The sequence below is a fragment of the Nothoprocta perdicaria genome, unplaced genomic scaffold, assembly GCF_003342845.1.
Source record: "Nothoprocta perdicaria isolate Ctin4 unplaced genomic scaffold, notPer1 scaffold_13, whole genome shotgun sequence".
NCBI classification, from domain to species: Eukaryota; Metazoa; Chordata; class Aves; order Tinamiformes; family Tinamidae; genus Nothoprocta; species Nothoprocta perdicaria.
Window position 1 is genome coordinate 1,539,929 of NW_020454427.1, and position 21,551 is coordinate 1,561,479.

General features: G+C 40.2%; 1 protein-coding gene across 1 annotated transcript in view; it reads right to left on the reverse strand.

Annotated features, from left to right (window-relative positions):
• Positions 1-21,551, reverse strand: part of TEC (tec protein tyrosine kinase) — a 46,742-nt gene that overhangs the window by 4,844 nt on the left and 20,347 nt on the right. Inside the window, exons 5-17 of the mRNA XM_026033548.1 lie at positions 10,794-10,895; positions 10,387-10,468; positions 9,584-9,712; positions 9,192-9,232; positions 8,547-8,725; positions 7,555-7,620; positions 5,734-5,788; positions 5,507-5,586; positions 4,525-4,658; positions 2,882-2,956; positions 2,138-2,309; positions 1,768-1,984; positions 532-596 (exon numbers count right to left, since the gene is read on the reverse strand). Coding sequence (XP_025889333.1) covers positions 532-596; positions 1,768-1,984; positions 2,138-2,309; positions 2,882-2,956; positions 4,525-4,658; positions 5,507-5,586; positions 5,734-5,788; positions 7,555-7,620; positions 8,547-8,725; positions 9,192-9,232; positions 9,584-9,712; positions 10,387-10,468; positions 10,794-10,895 — 1,397 coding nt within the window. The remainder of the gene's footprint in view (positions 1-531; positions 597-1,767; positions 1,985-2,137; positions 2,310-2,881; positions 2,957-4,524; positions 4,659-5,506; positions 5,587-5,733; positions 5,789-7,554; positions 7,621-8,546; positions 8,726-9,191; positions 9,233-9,583; positions 9,713-10,386; positions 10,469-10,793; positions 10,896-21,551) is intronic.

Consider the following 21,551-nt stretch of genomic DNA (forward strand, 5'->3'; position numbering starts at 1 on the left):
CTCAGTTCTCAGCACCTCACAGGGTCTTGGTTAATGGGATGCAGCTCTGAAGCATCTCTGAGAAGAGGATCCTACTGCACTGAGGAGCCTATTTCCAACTTTTAACTGCCAAAATACACATCGACAATTGACATTTCTTGAACCCAAACTCTACTATCCAAGAAATAGATTCCTGTATCATCAAGAAATTACAATTTATAAAGTCATTACAGCACTTACAGCAAATTTGTAATAGAAGACCAATCAAACCAGGGAATCAAATTTAGGTATTTCATGGTAAAAGCTAGACATATCTCATGTTGTACAGAATTAGCTACCATGTTTTACTTTTTCACACTCAAAAAGAATGAAGAAATAGATCCCTGACAAACAAATGGAATACTACTTGAAGGCAATGAGGGAAGGGAAAGGAAAAAAAATGCCTGTAATTGTACCAGACACTTGTTCTCTCACAGAACAGTGCAAGGGCTATGAGACTTCTCCCCATATCACTGCAAGTATGTTGGTATTCTTACATACTCATGGCCATACCTTGTCATGCCAAAATCAGACACTTTGACCACTCCTGAATCATTCACTAAGCAGTTTCTGGCAGCCTACAAAGGAATAGTTAGATTTGGATTAGAACTTGCCATCTCTTTCAGACAAGCTGCAACTGTTCAGTGAGGACTTTGTCCTCATTCTTTAGAAAGTTAACCGACTTACCAAATTCAATGAGGTAATCTCTTTATAATCCAGATTAAAAAGAACATGTATATCTGCTCTTAGTGCTATTACTATGACAACTGAAAACTTTTCCAAAAATAAAATAAAAAACAAAGTCAGGAAAAATCATCTCAGAGGATTAATGAGTGGTGGAAAAGGGACCAATATGGAATAAAGATATGCTGGGATTTCGGCAGAAACAGCTACTGATTCTTCGTAAACATTTTAAAGAGATTTTACTCCATTTTGTAGGTAGAAATAAATGTCTGAACTTTCTCGCTTTCTCTGAACAGGGCAACTTTAGACTTTTCATTGGAGGCTGAAGAGTTGACTTAGCAGCTTTTATTTTGCAGGGAATTAACTGCTGTATTTACAAGCAGGTGGTTTCAGCAAGGAATAGAGGTGTTTAAAACCCCACGTTTCAAAAAGCCCTCGTGGCCAAGAAGGCCAATGGGATCCTGGCTGCATCAGGAGGAGTGTTGCCAGCAGGTCAAGGGAAGGGATCCTGCCCCTCTACTCAGCTCTGGTGAGGCTGCACCTGGAATACTGGGGGCAGTTCTGGGCTCCCCAGTATAACAGGGACATGGAGCTTCTAGAGAGATTCAGCAAAGGGCAACAAAGATGATTAAGGGACTGGAGCATCTATTGTACTAGGAAAGACTGAGTTGGGCCTGTTTTCCCTGGAGAAGGCTGAGAGGGGATCTGATTAACGTGTATAAATACATGAAGGGGGAATGTAGGGAGGAAGGGGCCAAGCTCTTCTCAGTGGTGGCCAGTGATAGGATAAGGGGCAATGGGTGTAAATTGAAACACAGGAAGTGTGCATCTCCATATGAGGAAGAATTTCTTTACTGTGAGGGTGACAGAGCCCTGGAACAGGCTGCCCAGGGAGGTTGTAGAGTCTCCTTCTCTGGAGATCTTCAAAACCCACATGGAAGCCACCCTGTGCCATTTGCTCTAGGTGCCCCTGCTGGAGCAGGGGGTTGGGCTAGATGATCTCTAGAGGCCCCTTCCAACTTTAAGCATTCTGGGATCATGTGATATTGCACAGTGGGAGGTTACCAGGTCCCTGTGGATGAAGCCATTCCTCTCCAAGTACTCCATTCCCTCACACACATCTTGGCACATGGTCAGCAGGATGTCTTTGCTCAACAGCCCGCGTTTTTGCCGCAGGTAGTTCAGCAGGCAGCCGTGCTCCATGAATTCGGTCACTATGTATATAGGTCTCTGCTGGGTGCACACGCCGTACAGCTGAACTAATTTAGGATGTGTTAATTTCCTGAAAAGATTGAAATCATGTAGTTATTACTGCTTCCTCCACCCACTGCTAGCTTCCCACCCACATGATACTGTAAAAACCCCATCTGCCTCTGGTGCCTTATCAATACACACTGCATCACCAGCCTGGGACTAACAGAGTGCAGCAACTCACATCATCACTTTAGCTTCCTCAATGAAGTCCTCTTCATACATGGCACCTTCCCGAATTGCCTTGATGGCCACTTTGTACTGGGCCCGCCACTTGCCCAGGCGCACGACGCCAAAGAGACCGCTCCCCAGCTCCCTCATGAAGGTCAGCTCGGACGGATTAATTTCCCATTTCTCTGTAAAATCRATCAAAAACCAATGACTTTTCCTAGAGAGCATATTGAGTTTATAGGGATGTGGAGGAGGAAAGAGAAATGCTAGAGTATTAGCAAGTTACAGAAATTAGGGAGAATTTTCATTTTAATTCGAAAACATAGCACTTTTGTACTTTAAAAAACAAGCAGAAGTCATTAGGTAGACACAACCAATAAGCGGTTGCTGACCAACACAAAAGGCAAAAAGCAAACTTTCTGAAGCCAGTATTTGCATACTGGTGTTATCAGACTTGATTCAATGGGCTATGATATAAAATTGTGCCAGTGCAGAGAAATTATTCATGTCATTTCATGTCTCGTGCTTAAAATGGATTATTCTGCATTGACAGAGTAATCAATCCATGGACAAAGACCAAAGGGCAAGCTGAAGAAAGAACAGCTTATGAAAGAGCAATGGCCCAACTCAGTAACCACACAGAGCTCATGGTGTCCACAGAACTTTTAGAAAAAAACATAGAAAATATTGCAAAAACTCACATATACAAAGTTATTCATGAAGTTATATGCAGATTAATGTAAAAACACACAATTACCATAGCTGAAACCTGCAGTTGTTGGTGCTGTCCTCATTTTTGGAGTCACTGGGTAGCGCAGCCTGGTAACAAGACCTGAATTTCAAAGATAATTCATCAAGGAACATTAGGCAGCAAATCATCCCCTTCTTTACTGCACCAACAATAAGCTTATATACAGATTTAGCTTTGACTTCTTTCTGCTATTGCATTGCTTTGACTGTTCAAAATGCTTATCAGAGATACAAAGGAACTACCTGTTGGGCTAAATTGCTGCATCACCTTTACTGGTGAGAGATGGATATATTCATACACATTTATGCATTACAGTTAAGCTRGATGCAAAAATAATTGTTGAGCAGAGACTGCACCTTTCATATACCAGAAAGWCCACCTAAAATGTATATTAACACTGTTACTGTAGACTGTTTTTGATTCGTACGCATAAATCCCACCAGTTTCACAAGGTGATTTTATATATACACAAAAGTGCTACACACTACTTCTGTTAAAATCCTGTCAGAACTCAAGTAAGAAGCAGAGTTAAGAGAATGTAGCTATTAAAAGTAGTAAAAATAGCTAAATAAATGAGAAGCAGAGTTATGTTTTGGAAAAGATTTTTCAGAAAGGGAAACACCTACACAAGTGATAAAATAAACCTGCCCCAGAATATTACGAGGAGATGCCTGGTCATCCAAACTGAATACAAGAATCTTCAAAATATATCTCATGAGGGAAATTCAAGCATAGAACTTGAAAAAATGTTAGTATCTGCACCTTGAACCAGATTCTGCTGTAGCTGACAAGTAGATTCTGGCTATAAGGCCTAGGGAACGTAACCTTAACGTCAAAGGGATTCCTAAACTCTCCCTATTTTATCACAGGGTGCATGACAGCACCAGCTGTCAACAAAAGATCTGAAGCATCTAAGAATTACAAGGACAACTCCAGGGATTTCCTGGACAATGTTTTACTGTTCTTCTTTTTGGTTCCTTACGTGTGGGCTAAATTGTGCTGAATGGTAATGCACACCAAAATTAAGTTAGGGCTTGGAGAGCGCTCTGGGAAGTACTATCCCAGTGCATCTGCTGGGCGTCATAGGCTGTAACTGGAAACATGATGCTCAGTTCAGGGAATGTGTTTTTTCCCCTGCCTGGCTTGATGCAGCTCTGTTTTCATTATTCTGGAGACAAGGGTGCACTGAAAGGCAACAGGACTGTCCAAAATGGGTTTTTTTGCCACTTTTGCAGCTTCACCCTAGATTGGGCTAGGCTCATCTCATAGCCAGAAAAAAAAGTATATAGCTCACTAAGTAGCAAACAAATACAGGAATTCAGATGAACAATACATAGAATGTAATAGTGAGCCGTGAAGAAAACACTACCTGTCTTCATAAAGCCAGGGGCTTCAGATCCTTTTTGCTCCTGTTCATCCACTAGACTATGCTAATAACAAGATCAATAAGTATACATCCATATATGTGTGTGCCTATGTATGTATGTATATATAGGGAGTGAATATATAGTAGTATTGTAAATGTACACAGAGTATTATACTAAATATATATAAAAATGTATTTTGAAAGGAAGAACCACCTACATAAACCTTAAAACCGTAACACACTTTTTGAAATCCACCCTGACAAGAAAATCAGATTCTTTTACCTGCTGCATTATGCTTATGATACTCAATTATTTCWGGAATGGAGTTAAAAAGATGCTTTTCTGCGAGGTAGAACTGTTTTGGTGATGTCACTGTTTCTTTTATATGGTAGTGTCTTATTCCTGATGAGCCTTCTCTAGAAAAAAAATAAATAAATAGTAATAAAAAAGTAGAAGTACAATCCCAATTCTTGTGAGTTGAAAAAAGGAAGTATATTGACTTAAAAAGCACAGTTTAATACAGAGACAACRTACAAAACACACTGAACAACTTTCACACCTGAAGCACTGCACAAATGCAGGGGAGATCAAATAGGTCCCTCACACAAGCCCTCCCACCACAGCCATGGCAGGATGCTGCCACTCCACTTCCCAAGTGGAAAAGCTGGCACCGGTCACCGGCACTAGCAGCAGGGCAGCGGGGCCCAGTTTGGCCAGAGCGACAAGGAGCAGCTGGGATGCAGCCCTTGGGGAAGGGGCGCAGGGCTTTTCACACCAGTGAGCGTGCAGGGCTGCCTCACGTGCAGCACTTGAGCGAGGGCTTGAATTTCGGGCACACTGCGTGTTTGCTGTTCACGCTTGTTTCAATAACCTGGTCAGGTTGAAGATTAACCAATAAAAGGTTAATTTTCAGCCAGAGGAGTTCGCCTCACCACACACCCACACAAACACGTAGGCTGGTGTGATGGCAAAGAATGAACGGCACAGGAAAGCCAGCTTTCTCCTGGGGGCAGTTTGCATTTATCTTAGATTAAGGCAACTGTGGTCTATCCCTGGAATACAGAAGCTGATTTTAAATTTTAGTTAACCTTTTTTTTTTAATTTTGGTTTTTTTGTTGTTGTTGTTTTTAAATATCAGCACTCACTTCTTTCTTGAATTTGCACTCAGGTTTTCCTCAAGCCTATACGTCCAAATGCAAATGCAAATCAATTCAAACAAGATAAGATTGTACAGAGTCRCCACAAATAATAAAAAAACCCTTACCCTCCAAATTTTGTATAAAGGGAAACCGTATACAAGCCTGGCTGACTTGAGTCTCTCACCACAAAACCACCTTCTTTGTCCTAAAATGCAAGCACAATAAGTTTCATGCCACAAACAATTTTAAGCTGTGYGTCTTTTCTAATGAAGTTGTGATTTGCATGTGCTAAAATTAAACTTGAATAGAAGACTAAATCCTATGATTGCTAATACAATGGTACAGAACTCACCTCATTTCTAAGGAGTTGCTCTGCTTTGCTTCTGTTCAGATTTCTGCTGTACCACCTGCAATACAACATCACTATGTTATCAAAAATAGTGATCAAAATCAGAAATACCTCCAAGGTATTTGATTTCCTTATGCAAAATGCTTAAAGCAAAGTGCTATACAGTTGCAGATTCAATAATTTGATGGTGCAGAAGGTCAAGAACTGAACCAACCAARAGCCCATTTACAAAATAAGTCTATCATGTTGCACAGCTTAGCCATAAGAATGCTTTAAAAAATCCAGTCAGATCCCACAGAAGTCAACAAAATACAGGTGAAAGCTCATTTTTTTCCAAGAAAAATACTTTTAAAATATAAGCACACTGATAGCAGCTGTTTCTCTSAACAGCAGCCTCAGAGCAGACTGGCAATCTCAAGTAAGTTCTGTGTTACCTGCCAAGATACCTGTAGAGCTGATTGCTAGACTTTCATTTAATTCAGTAACTTCACGACTAGTTTAGCTTTTCAAGGGAGGATTGGCCAACTAAAGTGCAAGTAAAAAGTGAACTAAATATCACAGTTGCACAACCTGGGCTCCAAGCTGCAAAGCCAGGTTAAAGCAGCCAAGGAACCACTGAAATTTCTGCTAACTGCAGTACATAATAACAAAAAAGAAGAAGAAAAATAACCACAGAGCCAACAAGTGGTGTGGTGCAATATTTTGAGCTTTCCTGATAAAAGTGGTAAAAGGCCTAGGGATGTGGTATAGAAGCCCCCACAGCAGTTCTGCTCTTACAGAGTTAGTGGTTTTCTGCAGTTCATAGATGACTTGGAGTAATCCCTCCCTGGACTCCTCAGTGACTCAAGATGATGTCACCAAGGTGGCAGGGCACAAAGTGGCCGGACCAGATAAGGCAGCCCAGTTCCTTCCTTTCTTTTCTACCAGCTTCACAGCACAGCCCAGAGCAGGGCAGGGCTCCCAACAGCAAACTCCAAGATGAATGTGTAACAAAGAGTAGGCAATATCCTCTGAAAAAGCTGAAGGCAAAATTCCAGAAGAAACTACCTTCTGCCAAAACACTGAAGTAGGAGCCATACATAGAGCAGAGTTTTAGAACTATTAGTAGTGTTTTATAAACTGTTTTAAATTTTTTTTCCTCTTAAGTTCGTTTTACTTAAGAGTCAGGAAATATGTCCTAAGTATCTAGTTCACATTATGCTGAAATTAGAGCATCAAAACCAATAGGTTTGGAGAATGGAGTGTTACATATTTTGATGTTCTTAACCAACTGCACCATAATTAAACACCAGTTTGTTGGGGCAATTAAAGAACAAAAATAAGCTTTCTATTTCTAGTTGATGAACTGCATGCATATACTGAGACTTAAAGTGCCTTGAATGATGTATTTTGTTGAAAATTAAACTTGCCTTCCAAAATCCCTGATCTCTTATGCTTATTTTTTGCAAGTCTCAATGTTTTCTACTATGTCACTGCCACACACTTCAGTCAGCTCTGCCACTCTCATTAAAAAACATTTAGCACATTTCTAATATGTAAAATTCCTTTAAAATTCCCATAGTCTATCATATAGTACAATGACAGCATTCATTTCTTTCACTGTTAATAGCCTGACTGCCATCTCATTGCATTCCAAATTAAACCTCAAAACAGGTCAGGAGAATCAGAACAAGAAAAATGTGCATATTTCAAATATTTAACTTTAATCATGACCGATGTTACACTGTGCGAATAACTGCTTTTGATCTTCAAAAATATTTTGAAGTTCTTGAGGCATAGCATTTACTCTGCGCTCTTCTGCATTTAAATTAAAAATTCACTTACTCATATTGATCAAGGTTGTTGGACTTCTTTCCGGTTACATAGTTGCTTGGAATATAGCCTTGATTTCTAGAAGAATATAGGATTTGAATAAGGTTACAAAATTGTATGCCTAGAAAGTAATCCTTTATCCTGTTAATTGCCAGAGGTCTTTAGCAGTCATTGACTTTATTACAGACCCACTCTACGACTCATTACCCAGAAACACATTTTCCTCAATTAACTTTTGCTGCCCCTAAAGAAGTTAAAGTTGGGCTCTCAATGATAATGAGCAGAAGAGTCAGAACAAGCATCATGGCTTTACTGTCACTTCTGCTCCTGAATGAACCAGCCAGTCCCTGAGAGCACATTTTGGGACTGCCACAGCAGCCCCATGTGTGTGTAATAACTGAAAACTTCTCCTAGCATTTTGCAAGGTTGCCCAAATAAATAGTGAAGCAGAGAAGCTCTCACTTTTAAATAGGAGGGAAAGTAAAAGTTGTAGAAGGTCAAAGTTGGGCACTGAAGTGGCAAGCATCTCACTGGAATTCTTGAGGAGCACATTTGAGTCTCACCCTCATTCAGAGACTACCCCTAACGATCCAGCTATTAAGATGATCACTTAYGCCTGAAAGCCAGAACCTGCTGATCTGAATGCTAACCATATTGCTCCCTGAGGAGCCATTTTCCAGTCAGGCAGGAATATTTTGTCWCTGTAGCTAGGTATCACAGCCCTTTAACCAGGAAACCATAAAAGTCTGACAGGAAACATAACTGCAAAAGCTTCCAATTCTGCAAAGGTCTATGCAGGCAAACTCTGCAATTTATTGGCAGTTTCATTTTTTTCCAAATGGGACTCTATTTGAGCACAAAGATATGGATCAAATTTCAGCATTGGGAGCCCAAATGGGATCTAACAGAGTTAGCTTTTGACACAATCAATAAAAATGACTATGATGTGGAAATAACCTTATTCAAACTTAATTCAATGCAGAAAATTAGGAATCAATATTTACCCGTATTTATCTCTTGCCTTCCACCAGTGAATGTCATTTTTTTCAATTATCATATACTCTTCACCCTTCTCTAATCTTAAATCATGATGTTCTGTAGGCTGGAAGTCATACATCGCCACCACTACATCTTCCTCTTCTGTGTCATTTTCTTCTGGGGGAGCTGGGGGCGGAGGCCTTCGCTGAAAACAGAACTGCGGTTACTCCATTCTGCTTGCAGTCCCACCCTTCTTGTTACACCAGTGCAAAGAACCAGTTGAACCTCCTGAAGGCAAAATCTGGCCAGCTCTGGTAGCTCAGGAGGGAGTTCAGGTTGCCCTGTGTCCCCATCAGCAGTGGGAGAGGATTTGGGGCCATGAGGACTGGCCATCACRACATCCCCCAGCCACATCCAGTCCCAAAGTTGTGTGTGCTTTCTAAGGTCCCCATCCCACCGAGGGCGCACACACACAATTAATAAGTCCAGTCCAGTTTGCAGGATTGGATTTTTATTTATATTTTTTAAAACTGTGGACTTCAAATCAAGCTCAACACCTAATGATGCTCGCAGGAATGAACCTCTGCTGTAAGGCTAGGGTCACAATAAATCCAAACGCTACCTCAAGAAACAGCAACTGAATATTTGACATTTTTAAAGACTCTACCTACCCTACTTTGTTCTGGCATTGGAGAGGGTGCTTTCCTTATACCTAGAAATAGAGCGCAGAAAAGGATTTGCATCTGTTAATTCATTGATAAATTTAAAAAAAAAGATTTAGAATTCAAGTAAGATTTCAGCATCTCAGAAAGTTATTCTGTTTTTATTGTCAGGTGCAACAGCAATTTTGAATATTTTTAGAATACTTAAATATTTAAATATTTTTATATAAAACTTCTAAATATTTTTATAAAACACTTGGGTTTACTTTAGAGCGCACTGACAATTCACCTTGTTCTTAAATTTCCCAGATGTCYGCAGCACTTATGTGCAAAAATCATATAATAAACAAATAAAGAAAAAACAGGCCAAAACAATTATATGTGCAAATCTATGAACTTACTGTTTTCAAAAAGATTGTATTTTTCACAACCGGGTGCTAACTTTTCTGTCTGTCTGCAGCACTGATAAATTCCCTCTGTCCAGAATTTAGGATGATATTTCACCATTATATCATTGTTGTTCTTTATTTCTAGAAGAAGCAAGCAGTATAAATAGTGAGATACAAAAAAAAAAAAAAAAAAAAACACACCCACCCACAACCTGCTGGAATACCACCAGATTTGTTAGTAAGCATTTTTAACATGGGGTATAACCTTGACTTCTTTTTGTCAGTACAGTCAATTGCTACCCTTACAGTATTGCTACCCTTAAGGAATTTCTTACATGTTACTACATGGCTTCCATATAAACAATAAGGGAGAACTGAGAATAACACATCATGTTTTCCAGTCACAGAGGGTGACAGAAAACTCTTGGAGGGGGAGGAAAAAAGCTGCAGCTAAACATATAGGACCTTTACTCCCTTTAATAGCATAACTCAGAACAGCATCTCAGTGGACATTCCCTGATGTGAAGTGACAGCAGCAAGGGGATCATCATAGCTGCTGTGGATAAGATTTTTAATGATTAACATATTGCACCACAGCAGAGGATCAAATTCTGATTTTAGCTAGACTGCACAAACCGAGTGAAATCCATACAGGTTTCATACTTCTGCTGCCTGTTATTACACACTATGCAAGGAAAGGATGTAAAAATAAAACAATAGTTTTTAAGCAATAAAAATTTTACTTTTACTTCACTTTTAGATCAAGAAAATGTGTCTAAATACATCAGATACCAGGGGCCAGCAATTTTTATTACCTTCCTTGAGATTCCTCACCCACTGATCCCGGCTTTGTGCACTTGGTGCAAAAATATAAAGTGTATTAGCATCATACACAACCTGAATGAATAAATGAATAAATAAATAAATAATCCAAAAAGACACCAACACGGTAACATTCATTTAGTTATTTCTCAGGAAACAGGGAGATAAAATGAGGCAAATGATTTTTAAACTTGGGGCCAAACTGTGGTCTTCAACACAAAAAATGAGACAAAATACATTAACTGGGAAAAAATGGAGTTTAATCTTTRTATATGTCACCTTCAGCAGGTTAAGAGAGCCAAGAGGGCCACAGGAGGCTGAAGAAAAAGTATTTGAAACAAGTTGCTCATCAAGGGCTTCGCTCTGCCCAAGACCTTTTATTTGATACAAAGGAACGTACCTGAAACGGATACTTATTTTGACAGGGACTAATGCCATCATTTTTGACAACTTCTACACATTTTATCCTTGAAATGTCAACAGATCCTTTTCTGTATTTTTTCTATAAAAGAAAAGCAAGAAAAGCTTCATTTACAATTCAAGTAAAGACGAGTTAACCCAAGGGCATCTATTTCTTTTTTTTTTTTTTTAACCTCCAGAATCTTATTTCTTTCTTTTCCACCCATGATACTAATGATGTTTTACCCACAGAATCATTTCATATGTGAAAAGGGAGGGAGAAAAGATATGAAGTTATGAAGATATAAATAGTGCATAACTGCTTAGTAAAATGAACCTCCGAATATGGAGCTTGTAATTAATTGTAATCATTATTTTAATTTTTGTATGTCAGCTAACAAAAAAAGCCTTTTTAAAAAACTTGAATGAAACAAGGGTCTTTTATCACTGATTTTGAACTACGACTAAAATGGTAAATGTCAAATGTGAAGATGAAAATTCCATCCCAATTAGCAGAATGACCAAAAATACATTTTACAACACAAAGAGCAGAGCCACCTCAGACGTAGCTATACCACTATTCTACCACCTGTAAAAACCTTACAGTTATTACCCAGGGCAAATGCAGGAGCTTTGTCAGTATCTGAAACAGCATCTGTACCCCGAGTTATTTATATGGTTACAAAAAAAAAAAAAAAAGAAAAAGAAAAAGAGAGAGGCAGAGGAAGTACGTGGAAAATTTGTGCACATCATGGTCACCATCAGGTAACAAGACAGAAACTTGAAGTCCAGATAGAGCTGTAAAGATTTTGTAATACTACCACAACTCAAAAAAAAATGCAAAGAGCTGTTACGGAATTATGGAATTCTGTAAGAATTTCTACAGCAATAAGCATTGAGTATTTGCTCCTTCCTAAACATCTTTGTTCCATTGTAGGCTTTGCAGCTTGAGAACCAACAGCCTGGCACAAAAGGAGCTGAACACAAGAGGCTCCTGCAGCGTTTTCTCCCTCTCACCTTCCCCCTACATCCTCCCAAGTCCACCATTCCATATAATTAAATAAGTCTTTTTTCAGGTCTGCTTCTGGACATCAAGAATGCAGCTCTGTCTCCTTCTGAAGGAATGTTTGCCACGTCCACAACATCTCACTGGCTTCCTACGTTCTGGGGGTACTCACATATTGCCTGGATTGCTGGTTAACAAGGTAGTGGGGCTGACAGTGAGAAGATGATACGTTTTTGTTTGCTGTTTTCCCTGCTGGAATCACAAATTCCTCAGAGGAACAAGCCGGATCACTTCCCATATTACCTTTTCTAAAATCCCTTCTCCTCCAAGACTTTCAGATCTTCATACCAGTTCTGGCATTAAGAGAGAGTTCAGAAGAACTACACATGCACAAGGAAGACAGAAGAAGAATCCAACTAGGTAATCAACTATTATTTGGGGAGAAAAATAAAAGAAAACTTCTGATAAATGTCATATCATTTTAGCACCCCATTTCCYAAGCCATGTCTTTGTATCCTCTGGCAATTTAAAGTGACTCAATTTGCATGACCATGGGGTGCCAGATTAAAGCAAGCCAAAATTAACTTGACCTGCCTTACAACCAGCGCTGAACTTCCAGCAAATGAAGCCCAGTAAAAGATTCTTCTGGTTGGGAGCATTTCAAATATTAAAATAAAATCTCGAATGGGCAAATCTCAATACCGATTTTCCATCCAGACAGGTTTCAGATTGCATCAGAGACTGTAGTTATTAATGGCCAGCAGCCATCGTCAGGTTTGCAGCTGTGTTTCAGCTCAGCATTTCTCACTATCAAACCAGCGTGCACAGGAGCAGGCAAGAATGACTTAAGAAAAACACCTTAAAAAAAAAAAAAACCCAACCTGCAATTCCTCTCCCCCTCCTACTCAGATCAGTTTCCTTTTGCTTATCTGTCACTGTGGGGCACTTATTCTGCTTGCTGGAGGTCTTGCCCTAGATGCAGGCCAGCATAGGAGCAGCAGAAAGCACAGGATCAAGCTCTGGCCCTGAACTGATGTGCAAGAGGAGCTGTACACACAAACCATGAGAAACCCACTCATAAGCTTAATTTCCAACCAGTAACCTTTAGTACACAGACAGGAAAAAAGCTCAGTAAGTACAGTGGCTAGGTACACAACGTCAAACCCTTGGGACACCTTCCATGGTTGTTTCTGGAGGTGCAAGACAGCTAACGCAGGTGAGAAGGCTTCGAGTCCCTTATGAAACAAGAGCTTTTCCCCAGCACATGGGTGCCCGCGCTCTGAGCCAGGCCCAAGCAAGCACAGAGGACTGGGGAACTTCCCAGGCTGGGGAAGCTACAAGACCACAAGAGCTGCTCCATCCCTTTTGAGGAGGGGGACGTAGAGGGAAGCCAACAGCAGCACAATGGTTAGAACATTAATAAAGATCTAACTGCTACATCCCAGGACAACAAATACACAATGATGAGCTTCTGCATTTAATAAATAAATGTTCTAATTTCAAACATTTAAAAATAAACTTTTTCTAAAAAAATACATCTGCCTGCTGAAAATAACTTGCCAAAAGGGAAATAACTATACAGAGCTACTATTAAAAGCTTCTCAGAAATGCAAAATATCAGACATACTTCATATTTTCCTATGCTTCACAAACTTGACAGTGTTGGAAGCTTCACTCCTTGTACACCATGAAGATGGACAGTTTTGTTTCCATGCAGTGTAAAAGAATAAATACTTCTTTAAAATATAAACCAGTCATATCCATAAGTGAATATCCAGTAATATCCACTGAAACCACACTAGCGGGTCTGGTATGAACACATGATTGCACAATTCCTGTTCCCCAAGATAATAATCTTGGGTTTCAGGAAGACAAGAAACATATGAATGTTAGATAAGCAGAATGCAAAACAACAGCTCAGCCTTCATACACTTGAAATGAGTTCTGTGCTCAGTACAGAAGCTCTGCAGCTTCTTAAGAAGCCCATTTTCCCACTGCAAGAGGGAACTGTTCTTCAATGTATTTCCTCATTGCTTACAACAATCTCATCCTGTTTACCTCCCGAAAAGTGGGGCGGAGGTGGCGGGTTAAAAAGCACAAAGGACTTTATGATGCCTTTGAAATTTTTCCAGCTGGGAAGTTCAGTTCTGTTGTCAAGAAATAGCAGCTTCTCCCCCCCCCCCCACCATGGGTGTTGTCCCTCTCGTTCATATTGAGCATTTCTTCCTCTTGTGCTTGTTCCCATGGAGGAAACCCTGAGATCACCAGCACGTGAACCCAGGGCACTTTTGTTCCCAAAACATATAGAGGTTTCAGCATCAATTAAATCTTTTTTTTTCTGGAGCTGCCCTACATCTTCCCCAAACATCAGTGAACCCTGAACTATACCAAGTATTCACTGAAATAATCTTCTCTGGTGGAACCTGCTCCAGACCCAAATGAGGGTGTTGGGGAGCTTATTTATTTGTTTTTAAGTGAAACGAGCACTGCATGTCACTGCATTTCACTCTTGAGAAACATTTGCACTCAAGCAATCTCATTACTATAATTATTGTAGTTAGCCCATCAGTTGGTCTCATTTTCCATTGCCTTTTTTTTAAGTGTATCAGATATGTCAGAAAATGACCCACCTTCTTTCAAGCAATCTTAATAAYACTAATAAAAGCAAGTGCCAAATATTTCTATTTATTGTTCTGAAATGCTTAGAAGATACAAAAGTAAGAGAAGATTATTTACATTCTGATCTAACCTCTTACTCTTGGAAAGAATTTCATGAGACAAAATGGAAAGAAATTTCAGTAAGAAGGGAAAAAAAAAGAAAAAAGCCTTACGCTGTGGAGCTGAGAACTCATTTTGACCTGGCTACTCAGCAGAAACCACTCACGAGCCCTGGAGAGACCAAAATATCTTGGGTTCTTGGTGGCACTGATGCAACTTCCTAACCATCGCTACAGTACGTTATCTGAAACTTACTCTTTACCTGTAATTGAGAGGTAGTCTTTAGACTGGGTCTTGTTACATTGCTATAATCCTACACAGCAGCAACATAAGCAAGCATAAAAGACAGGCCTACATCCGTACTGGGCCCTAGATTACCTATACTCTTGATGCGTATCTTCTTCAGCTTCTGACATGTTGGCATGAAAACTTCAAGTTCTTCCTCAGAAATCTTCTCTTCCTTGTTTTCTCTAAAGTTTTTTCTGTCCACTCAATTTTTTCCTCTTCATTCTCTTCCTTCTGTTGGGACTTTTCTACTGCTTTTCCTGCAGAACGTTGTCTTTGCTTTAAYGGCTCAAAATCCTGACCAGCTTTACATGCAGCTGTATTTTGGATAATGAATTCCTACTGTTTTATCTACTTCATTTCCTAAAATAAAACTGACATTGTATTTGCTTAGAGCAATAACTTCTCGGCATGCTAACTGCAGTCATGGTTCAACCCTCCTCTTCTCCAGAGGACCACGACAAAGGATACGTAACTAATCTCAGCAGTAGTTAGAACTGTTTTCCCAGTTCTGCTATTTCATAGAAGCAGTGGCTGCAGTTATCACAAAAGTATTATACAAATAGAAATGAAAGGGGTGGCTACTTGTATTCCAAGTATCATTTCAAAACAGACCTTCTTGGTGAGGAAGTTTGAAAAGCCTCTTATATTGTCATAAAAATTCRCTTATTAACTATCGTAAGACACACAACCACAATACTCTCTATAGAGTGAGACATGACAAGCACTGGATAACTTCTAAATACATTAAATACATCATTATCATTTACCTGTTTGTAAATTAGTTCTAGTTAGAAGTTGGCCATTACATCCTATTTAAACCTTTTTTGTTTGTTTTAAACCAAACCAAGAATTTTAATTTAATCTTTCTGACCACGTTGAGGGGAAGAAAATCAGCACGATACACAGTAAGAGCTGAGCAAAAGCCACAGGCTGAGGCAGCTGCAAAGGCACGTCAAAGGGAATGCATCATTCACCTGCAAGGGTAGAAATGCTTATGATGCTGAGAAGAAAAAGGGCCACCATGCCACAAAAGTCATCAGAACCATTTCAGTCTTGTATTGAACTCTCACTTACACAGAGAATTACATCACCTATGCAATGACTAAGGAAACTGGGTTGAATCAATGTAAAAAATAATGAAGGATAAGCACCATATGAATGAGCAACATTCATATTCTGCTTGTGAGAAAAAAAATAAAATGCTCTAAGAAGGTACTGAGTACAGGAGTAGCAGTATAGGATTGTGGAACTCTGCATCATGCTGTTATGCCYCAAAGGAAGTATTTGCACAAGACAAATGTTGCAATGCAGCTTACATATTTTTATGTCGAAACTTGCAGCTTTAAAATAGACTCCAGAGCTTTTAAAGATATTTTTCCTTCCTTAAAATATCACCACGGTCATTTCAGTAGCTTCTGTCTCCTCTCTATTCAAATTGGAAGAACCAAATCATACTATTTCAGAAGATGATTTTTTCCCCCCTAGGAAGATGCTCTCAAAGTTTAACTTCATATTCTCTCTTCATTTTTTCACCAAAATCTTTAATCAAAGCAGGACTGTCTTCATGTCTGATCTCAATGGCAAATGCCTTCAGACTCCACCGCTATCAGGGAAGATATGGTCAGTAGATYAGAAAACCTTCTGCTCGACACCACTGTGGCATCCTTCTAGGTAAGGCTCTTCATCTTTTCATACTGGGACTATTCACTGCCTTCTTTACAGGAACAAGGGGTTTCTATATAGCACTAGATAGGTAAATCCTGGGACTGCCCTGGTGTCCTCCCTAAAGAAGCTGCAGTAGCTCCTTCAGAGCTAAGAGGCCAGCACCAACTCCGTGTTTTGCCTGCTCTTCAATGCAACAGACTCCCCCAAATTCCTGAAGCCTACGTAGGATAAGCCAATGTGCCAGGGGCACCAAGGTTTGGTTCCACCTTTTGAAAACACAAAAACTGATGTAAACCCTCAATCACTGCAAGCTGCAATCCATACAGCAAATGCAAGTAACCCAAGTTGTTGTAGCAATTTCTTGCCCACGAGCAGACTCAAGGCCAGGATAAGTTGACAAGGACTGAAAAGGTTAACAGGAGTGCAATGCTGTGTGTGGGAGGACAGTAAGCAAACCACACCAAGCAGCAGACAGGTGGTAAGAGCAAAGGAAGCAGACAGAGAAATACCACAGTGAATGGCAACGCTCAACAACTCCAACAGATATGAAGGTATCAATCAGCCCATTAATTATAGCTTGAGAAAATGATGTTTGGACCTGCATCAGCTTTCTGGAAGGACTGCACTCTCACAGGAAACAGCTAATATGAAATGGTTGAAGCCAACAAGCTAGTGAGCTACCTCACTTGCGCAAATCGTCTTCTTTCAACCGCTCCAGGGACAAGTGCTTTAACACTTGTGTTAACTAGTGGCTTGCCTTCACCTCAAAGAATTTTCCCCAACTACAGTGCTAATATAAAGCAGAAACCACAAGTCCACCAGTACTTTGAGTTCAAGTTAGCTATCCATCAGTGGAACCCAGATAAAGTTTGTGTGCAATACATACACACTGTCTGCTATCAAAACCGTTCTGTAACAAAGAATTAAGCCCAGTCCTGCCAGGGCCATCAGATCACCCTAGTGTCTGCATACAGTTCACCTTGCTCAAACAAGGACAAATTCAGATATGTTTTCTGAAAAATTCATCGAGAAAAATATTTAATAGCAGGACTTATTGTGACCCAAGGAAGAATGGCATAAGCCAACGGTAGACACAGAGCTCCACGCWCCATGGTAGCTTGACTGGTATTGCTCTGGGGGTTCTCTTGGTTGGCCTTAACTAACTTGAAAGGAATAAAAGGATACCTGGAGTTATATACTGAGCTTTCAAATGTTTGAAGCCCAGAAGACGCTTCCTAAGAAAATACTTCACSATACAAATATCACACATGCTTCTTTCCTCACCAGGCCACTCCATGGCTTTCCCATGCAAGCAGTTGCCTGGGCAGCTGCATTGCAGTCGCTGTATTCGGCTGGCAGCTTTCAGCAGAAGGCAGGATCCGTCAACAGGGAAAGCCCATTTACACAGAGCAGGCTGCACTTMGTCTAAAATAAGGTCTGGCAGTGGAAAAATGCCCAATTTGGCCCAAACATGTGAAAGAGCAGTGAAGCAGAGTTCCTTCATTCGTCAGAACCAAAAATACCTTGAAGTAATAATGACAGCTATTTAATTTGGACAACCTCAAACAAGGCAGATTCATTCTTCCAGAAGAGCCTCAGTCTTCAACCTTTTTGAAAACCAGTCAACCCTACTACAACAGAGCTAATACATCATACAGGAATGGTGGAAACTCAGCAAAGCTGATCAACACTTCACSAAGACGACCACAACGTGGGGAGGCATATTGGCTCCGGGGGTTTTATTGGCTAGGTGCTCTCAGCCTCACTACCTAAACCTATTTCCTCCATCTCAATGCCCAAGTCACCTCCACATTTCTTGCAAAGAGTAGGCAGAACAGCAATCTGCCTATTACTTCTCATTCCCCAAATTGATGTAGCCACCATCATCTAGGTAGACCTACTTAAAACTGATAAGTCTGCAGTGACAACTTGAGAASACTGAACACAAATCTGAAGTCTTACTGACCATAAGGGTTTTTAGTCCACCTTAACATTCAGAACAGGAAGATATTTTACTTCCTTATTTTTATGTAGTCACAAACAGCAGCCTGCACTTGGAAGCTGATTCAGTTATTTCTTACTTTAATTTTTGTCTATGTTACAAATGAAACCAAGCACATTCAGATCATCACCTCATCTTACATTTAATGTAAATAAAGGAGAGGGAATAGAAAATATTTTTGACAGCTTCACGAAACGTAAGGCCATGAATTGTAATTCTTGCTGCCAATACCGCCTTATGGAATTGTGTTATTCCCAGTATTTACACTTTCTCCCAATTTTTGTACCTAAAAAAAGGTAACACCCTGAAGAAATTAAGGTATAAAGGTCATACTGGCTTCTACACATATGGCACTAACTTGTAAGAGTAGAGCTTTACATAGGTGACAAACAGGACTCTCCCTCCCCAAGTTTACATGTTTTTATATAAACATGTAAATAAATCTTAAAATCCAGCCTCCTTCCTGACTCTATAGTCATACCTTCTCAGTATGAGCTATGTTCCAAAAGTGTTTCTACGTGCAAAAGTTGTATTTTTCCCTTTTCATGATTGCAGTGCAGTCACCAAAAGCATTTAGCACYACCTTGCAAAAGTGATAGAGCACCCAAGCTGCTTGAAGGTTAACAAGTCATGAACAGGTTTCACTCTGCTGCTAACAGTTATGTTCATAAGATAATTGTTTATTGCTCAAGTAGCTATATGATATGCTGTCATACATAAGAATAATAATATCATAAAGAAGTCTTTTCTCTTTTTATTTTTTTTTTAATATCCTATGTAGTTTCTGGTCAAATAAAGCAGCAGAACTCCTCCCGACCCCCAAAACACAGCATTCAGCTGGTCAGAACACTCAGAAGCACCTACAAAAACATTTTCCGTGGTTGACTGCCTTTGTTTTGTTATAGATGTTCCAACTTCTGTCACCACACTTACCAAGTATCCATATCTGTTGCTCTACTTACAGTGTTGAGCTGCCCACTTTTTTTTCTTTAAATGAACAATGACTAGTCAGGTTAACAAGATTTAATTTAATCTTATTGAAATATGATGGTATGATTATTCATGTGAGCACAGATCTTCTGAATTCTTTGTAAGTTACTTTTCTGCCAAATTCTAAAACAAGTTCATATCAAAGCAAACAAAAAGGCAAGTAAAAAAAGGCAAGTGAAAAAACTTCAGTTTAGCCAATGACCCCTTTGGGAATGATATATTTGCCTAGAGGAACAGAATTCACCACTTTGGCAGACTGTTGCCCCGCAGTTACGTGAGCAAAATGTGACTGTGGGATTCTCTTGGTTTGAAAATCCCAGATCAATCTCACCAATATAAACTGTCAACATGATCAACCCTGCAATTAAATCAGCCTTTATCTATTCTTTATCTATTGCATCTTTTGTGGTGAATCAATATACCATAGTCATGTTYGAATTTCCACAATAGATAACCAAATATTCCCAGGCACCAGAATTACATTAAAGATTTACTRCCACTGAGGGTTTAGAAAAGATAAATGGTCCTATTTTATTGTTTCAGTTGCACACTGACACAAAGAAACAACTACTACTATGTGACAGGGAACTTAGTCACCAGTAAGTTGTTTTCTTTAATGTAGAGCCCAAATATTGCTGAAATGAGATATTCACAGCGCTTCCCTATAAAAATTAGAGCTCATTATTTTCATAAAATATCCTTTAATAAATGACTCACTGATTAATATTTAAATGACTCTTAAGTGCAAGGAGCAGTGGAAATGAAGATGTTTTGAGGCACTGCTCGTAGAGTGACACATTACAGCTGAGCCAGCCTAGCAAGTGGCTGGTGTTCCTGGCTTGAGGCCTCCCATCCTCCTCCACCCCCTGGCACCAGCTCTGGGGCTCGTCAGATCCTGAATGGTGCCAAGTCACCTTGCTGGGCCAGCAGAACGCTAGTCCCGAGTGGAAAAGCAAAGCAAACAAAAAGAGTTTTCTGCTGATTAGCAGGTTTAACCGGCCCAGTGTAGAGTCCAAAAGGTACCAGGCAGCTCAGGTGGGGAAGAGGAGGCAGCRCCGCAAGGCTAGGACAGGGCATGGATGGACCTAAGTCTTCCAGCAGCAAATTTTTGGGTTGGTGCACATGCAGTGTAAAGTTTCACCCCAATGGTCCCGCTCTCAAGCTGGAAAGTTTGAAGTTCGTGCTCCATAGCTGAGGGCATTCAGTCAGTCATCTCCTCCACTTCAGTACAAACAAAAYTGATGGTTTAAATCTTCAGTCAGACAGACCCATCACTCAGGCTCCTGAAAGGGTATGTTAGCTGAAGGGGTACCAAGCTGCAGGGGAAAGGTGACAGCAGCYTCTACAGGGCACCGACTAGACTTGCAAAACCTGTTAAGCTAACGCAAGACAGGCTTGCGATGATGTTTGAGAAGGCTCCCTGCCCCCTTTCAAGAGAAAGCAGGCACATGCAAGGGCACACAGTATGTGTCCCTTTAAGTAGATATTCAAATGGCAAAGCCAGTAAAAGCGTACATCTCATTCTTAATCCCCAGCAGTGCCCAAGCTATAGGCAGAGGATGGCGGCTGTGATGACTGGCTGTGGATTTTGAGCATGGGAAGCAAATTCATGCCCAAGGCGGCACCAAGGACAAGCTCTGCTGTGTGCTTCACCCTGGCACAGAAACACCTGGGCAAGCCCTGCTTCTCTGCACCTCCCTCTCTCACCAGAGCCAAGACACACGGCACAACAGGTTGAAGAGCAGTCCCTCCAATGTTTTCCATTTGGCTTTCCAGAGCACAGATCTCTTCTAGCTGGTTGCTGCCATTTTAATGCCCTTTAGCACTGTGATAAACTCCACTCAGCAGGTTTGGCTGAGTGGAAAACCTGAGGATATAGTGGAAAACCTGAGGATATGGTGGGGTACTCTAGGTCATCTTGATCAAATCCAGCGTGGTGCTCAAATGTAAAATGCTGGTTTAAAGATTTTCCTAATTTACACTACAGAGTCCTGGTATAACTTAATTTACATAGAAAGGAGGAACACTAATGGGCTTAGTGTGTTCAAAGAAAAAAATCACTTTGACCTTCATTCAATCACCGCATTAAA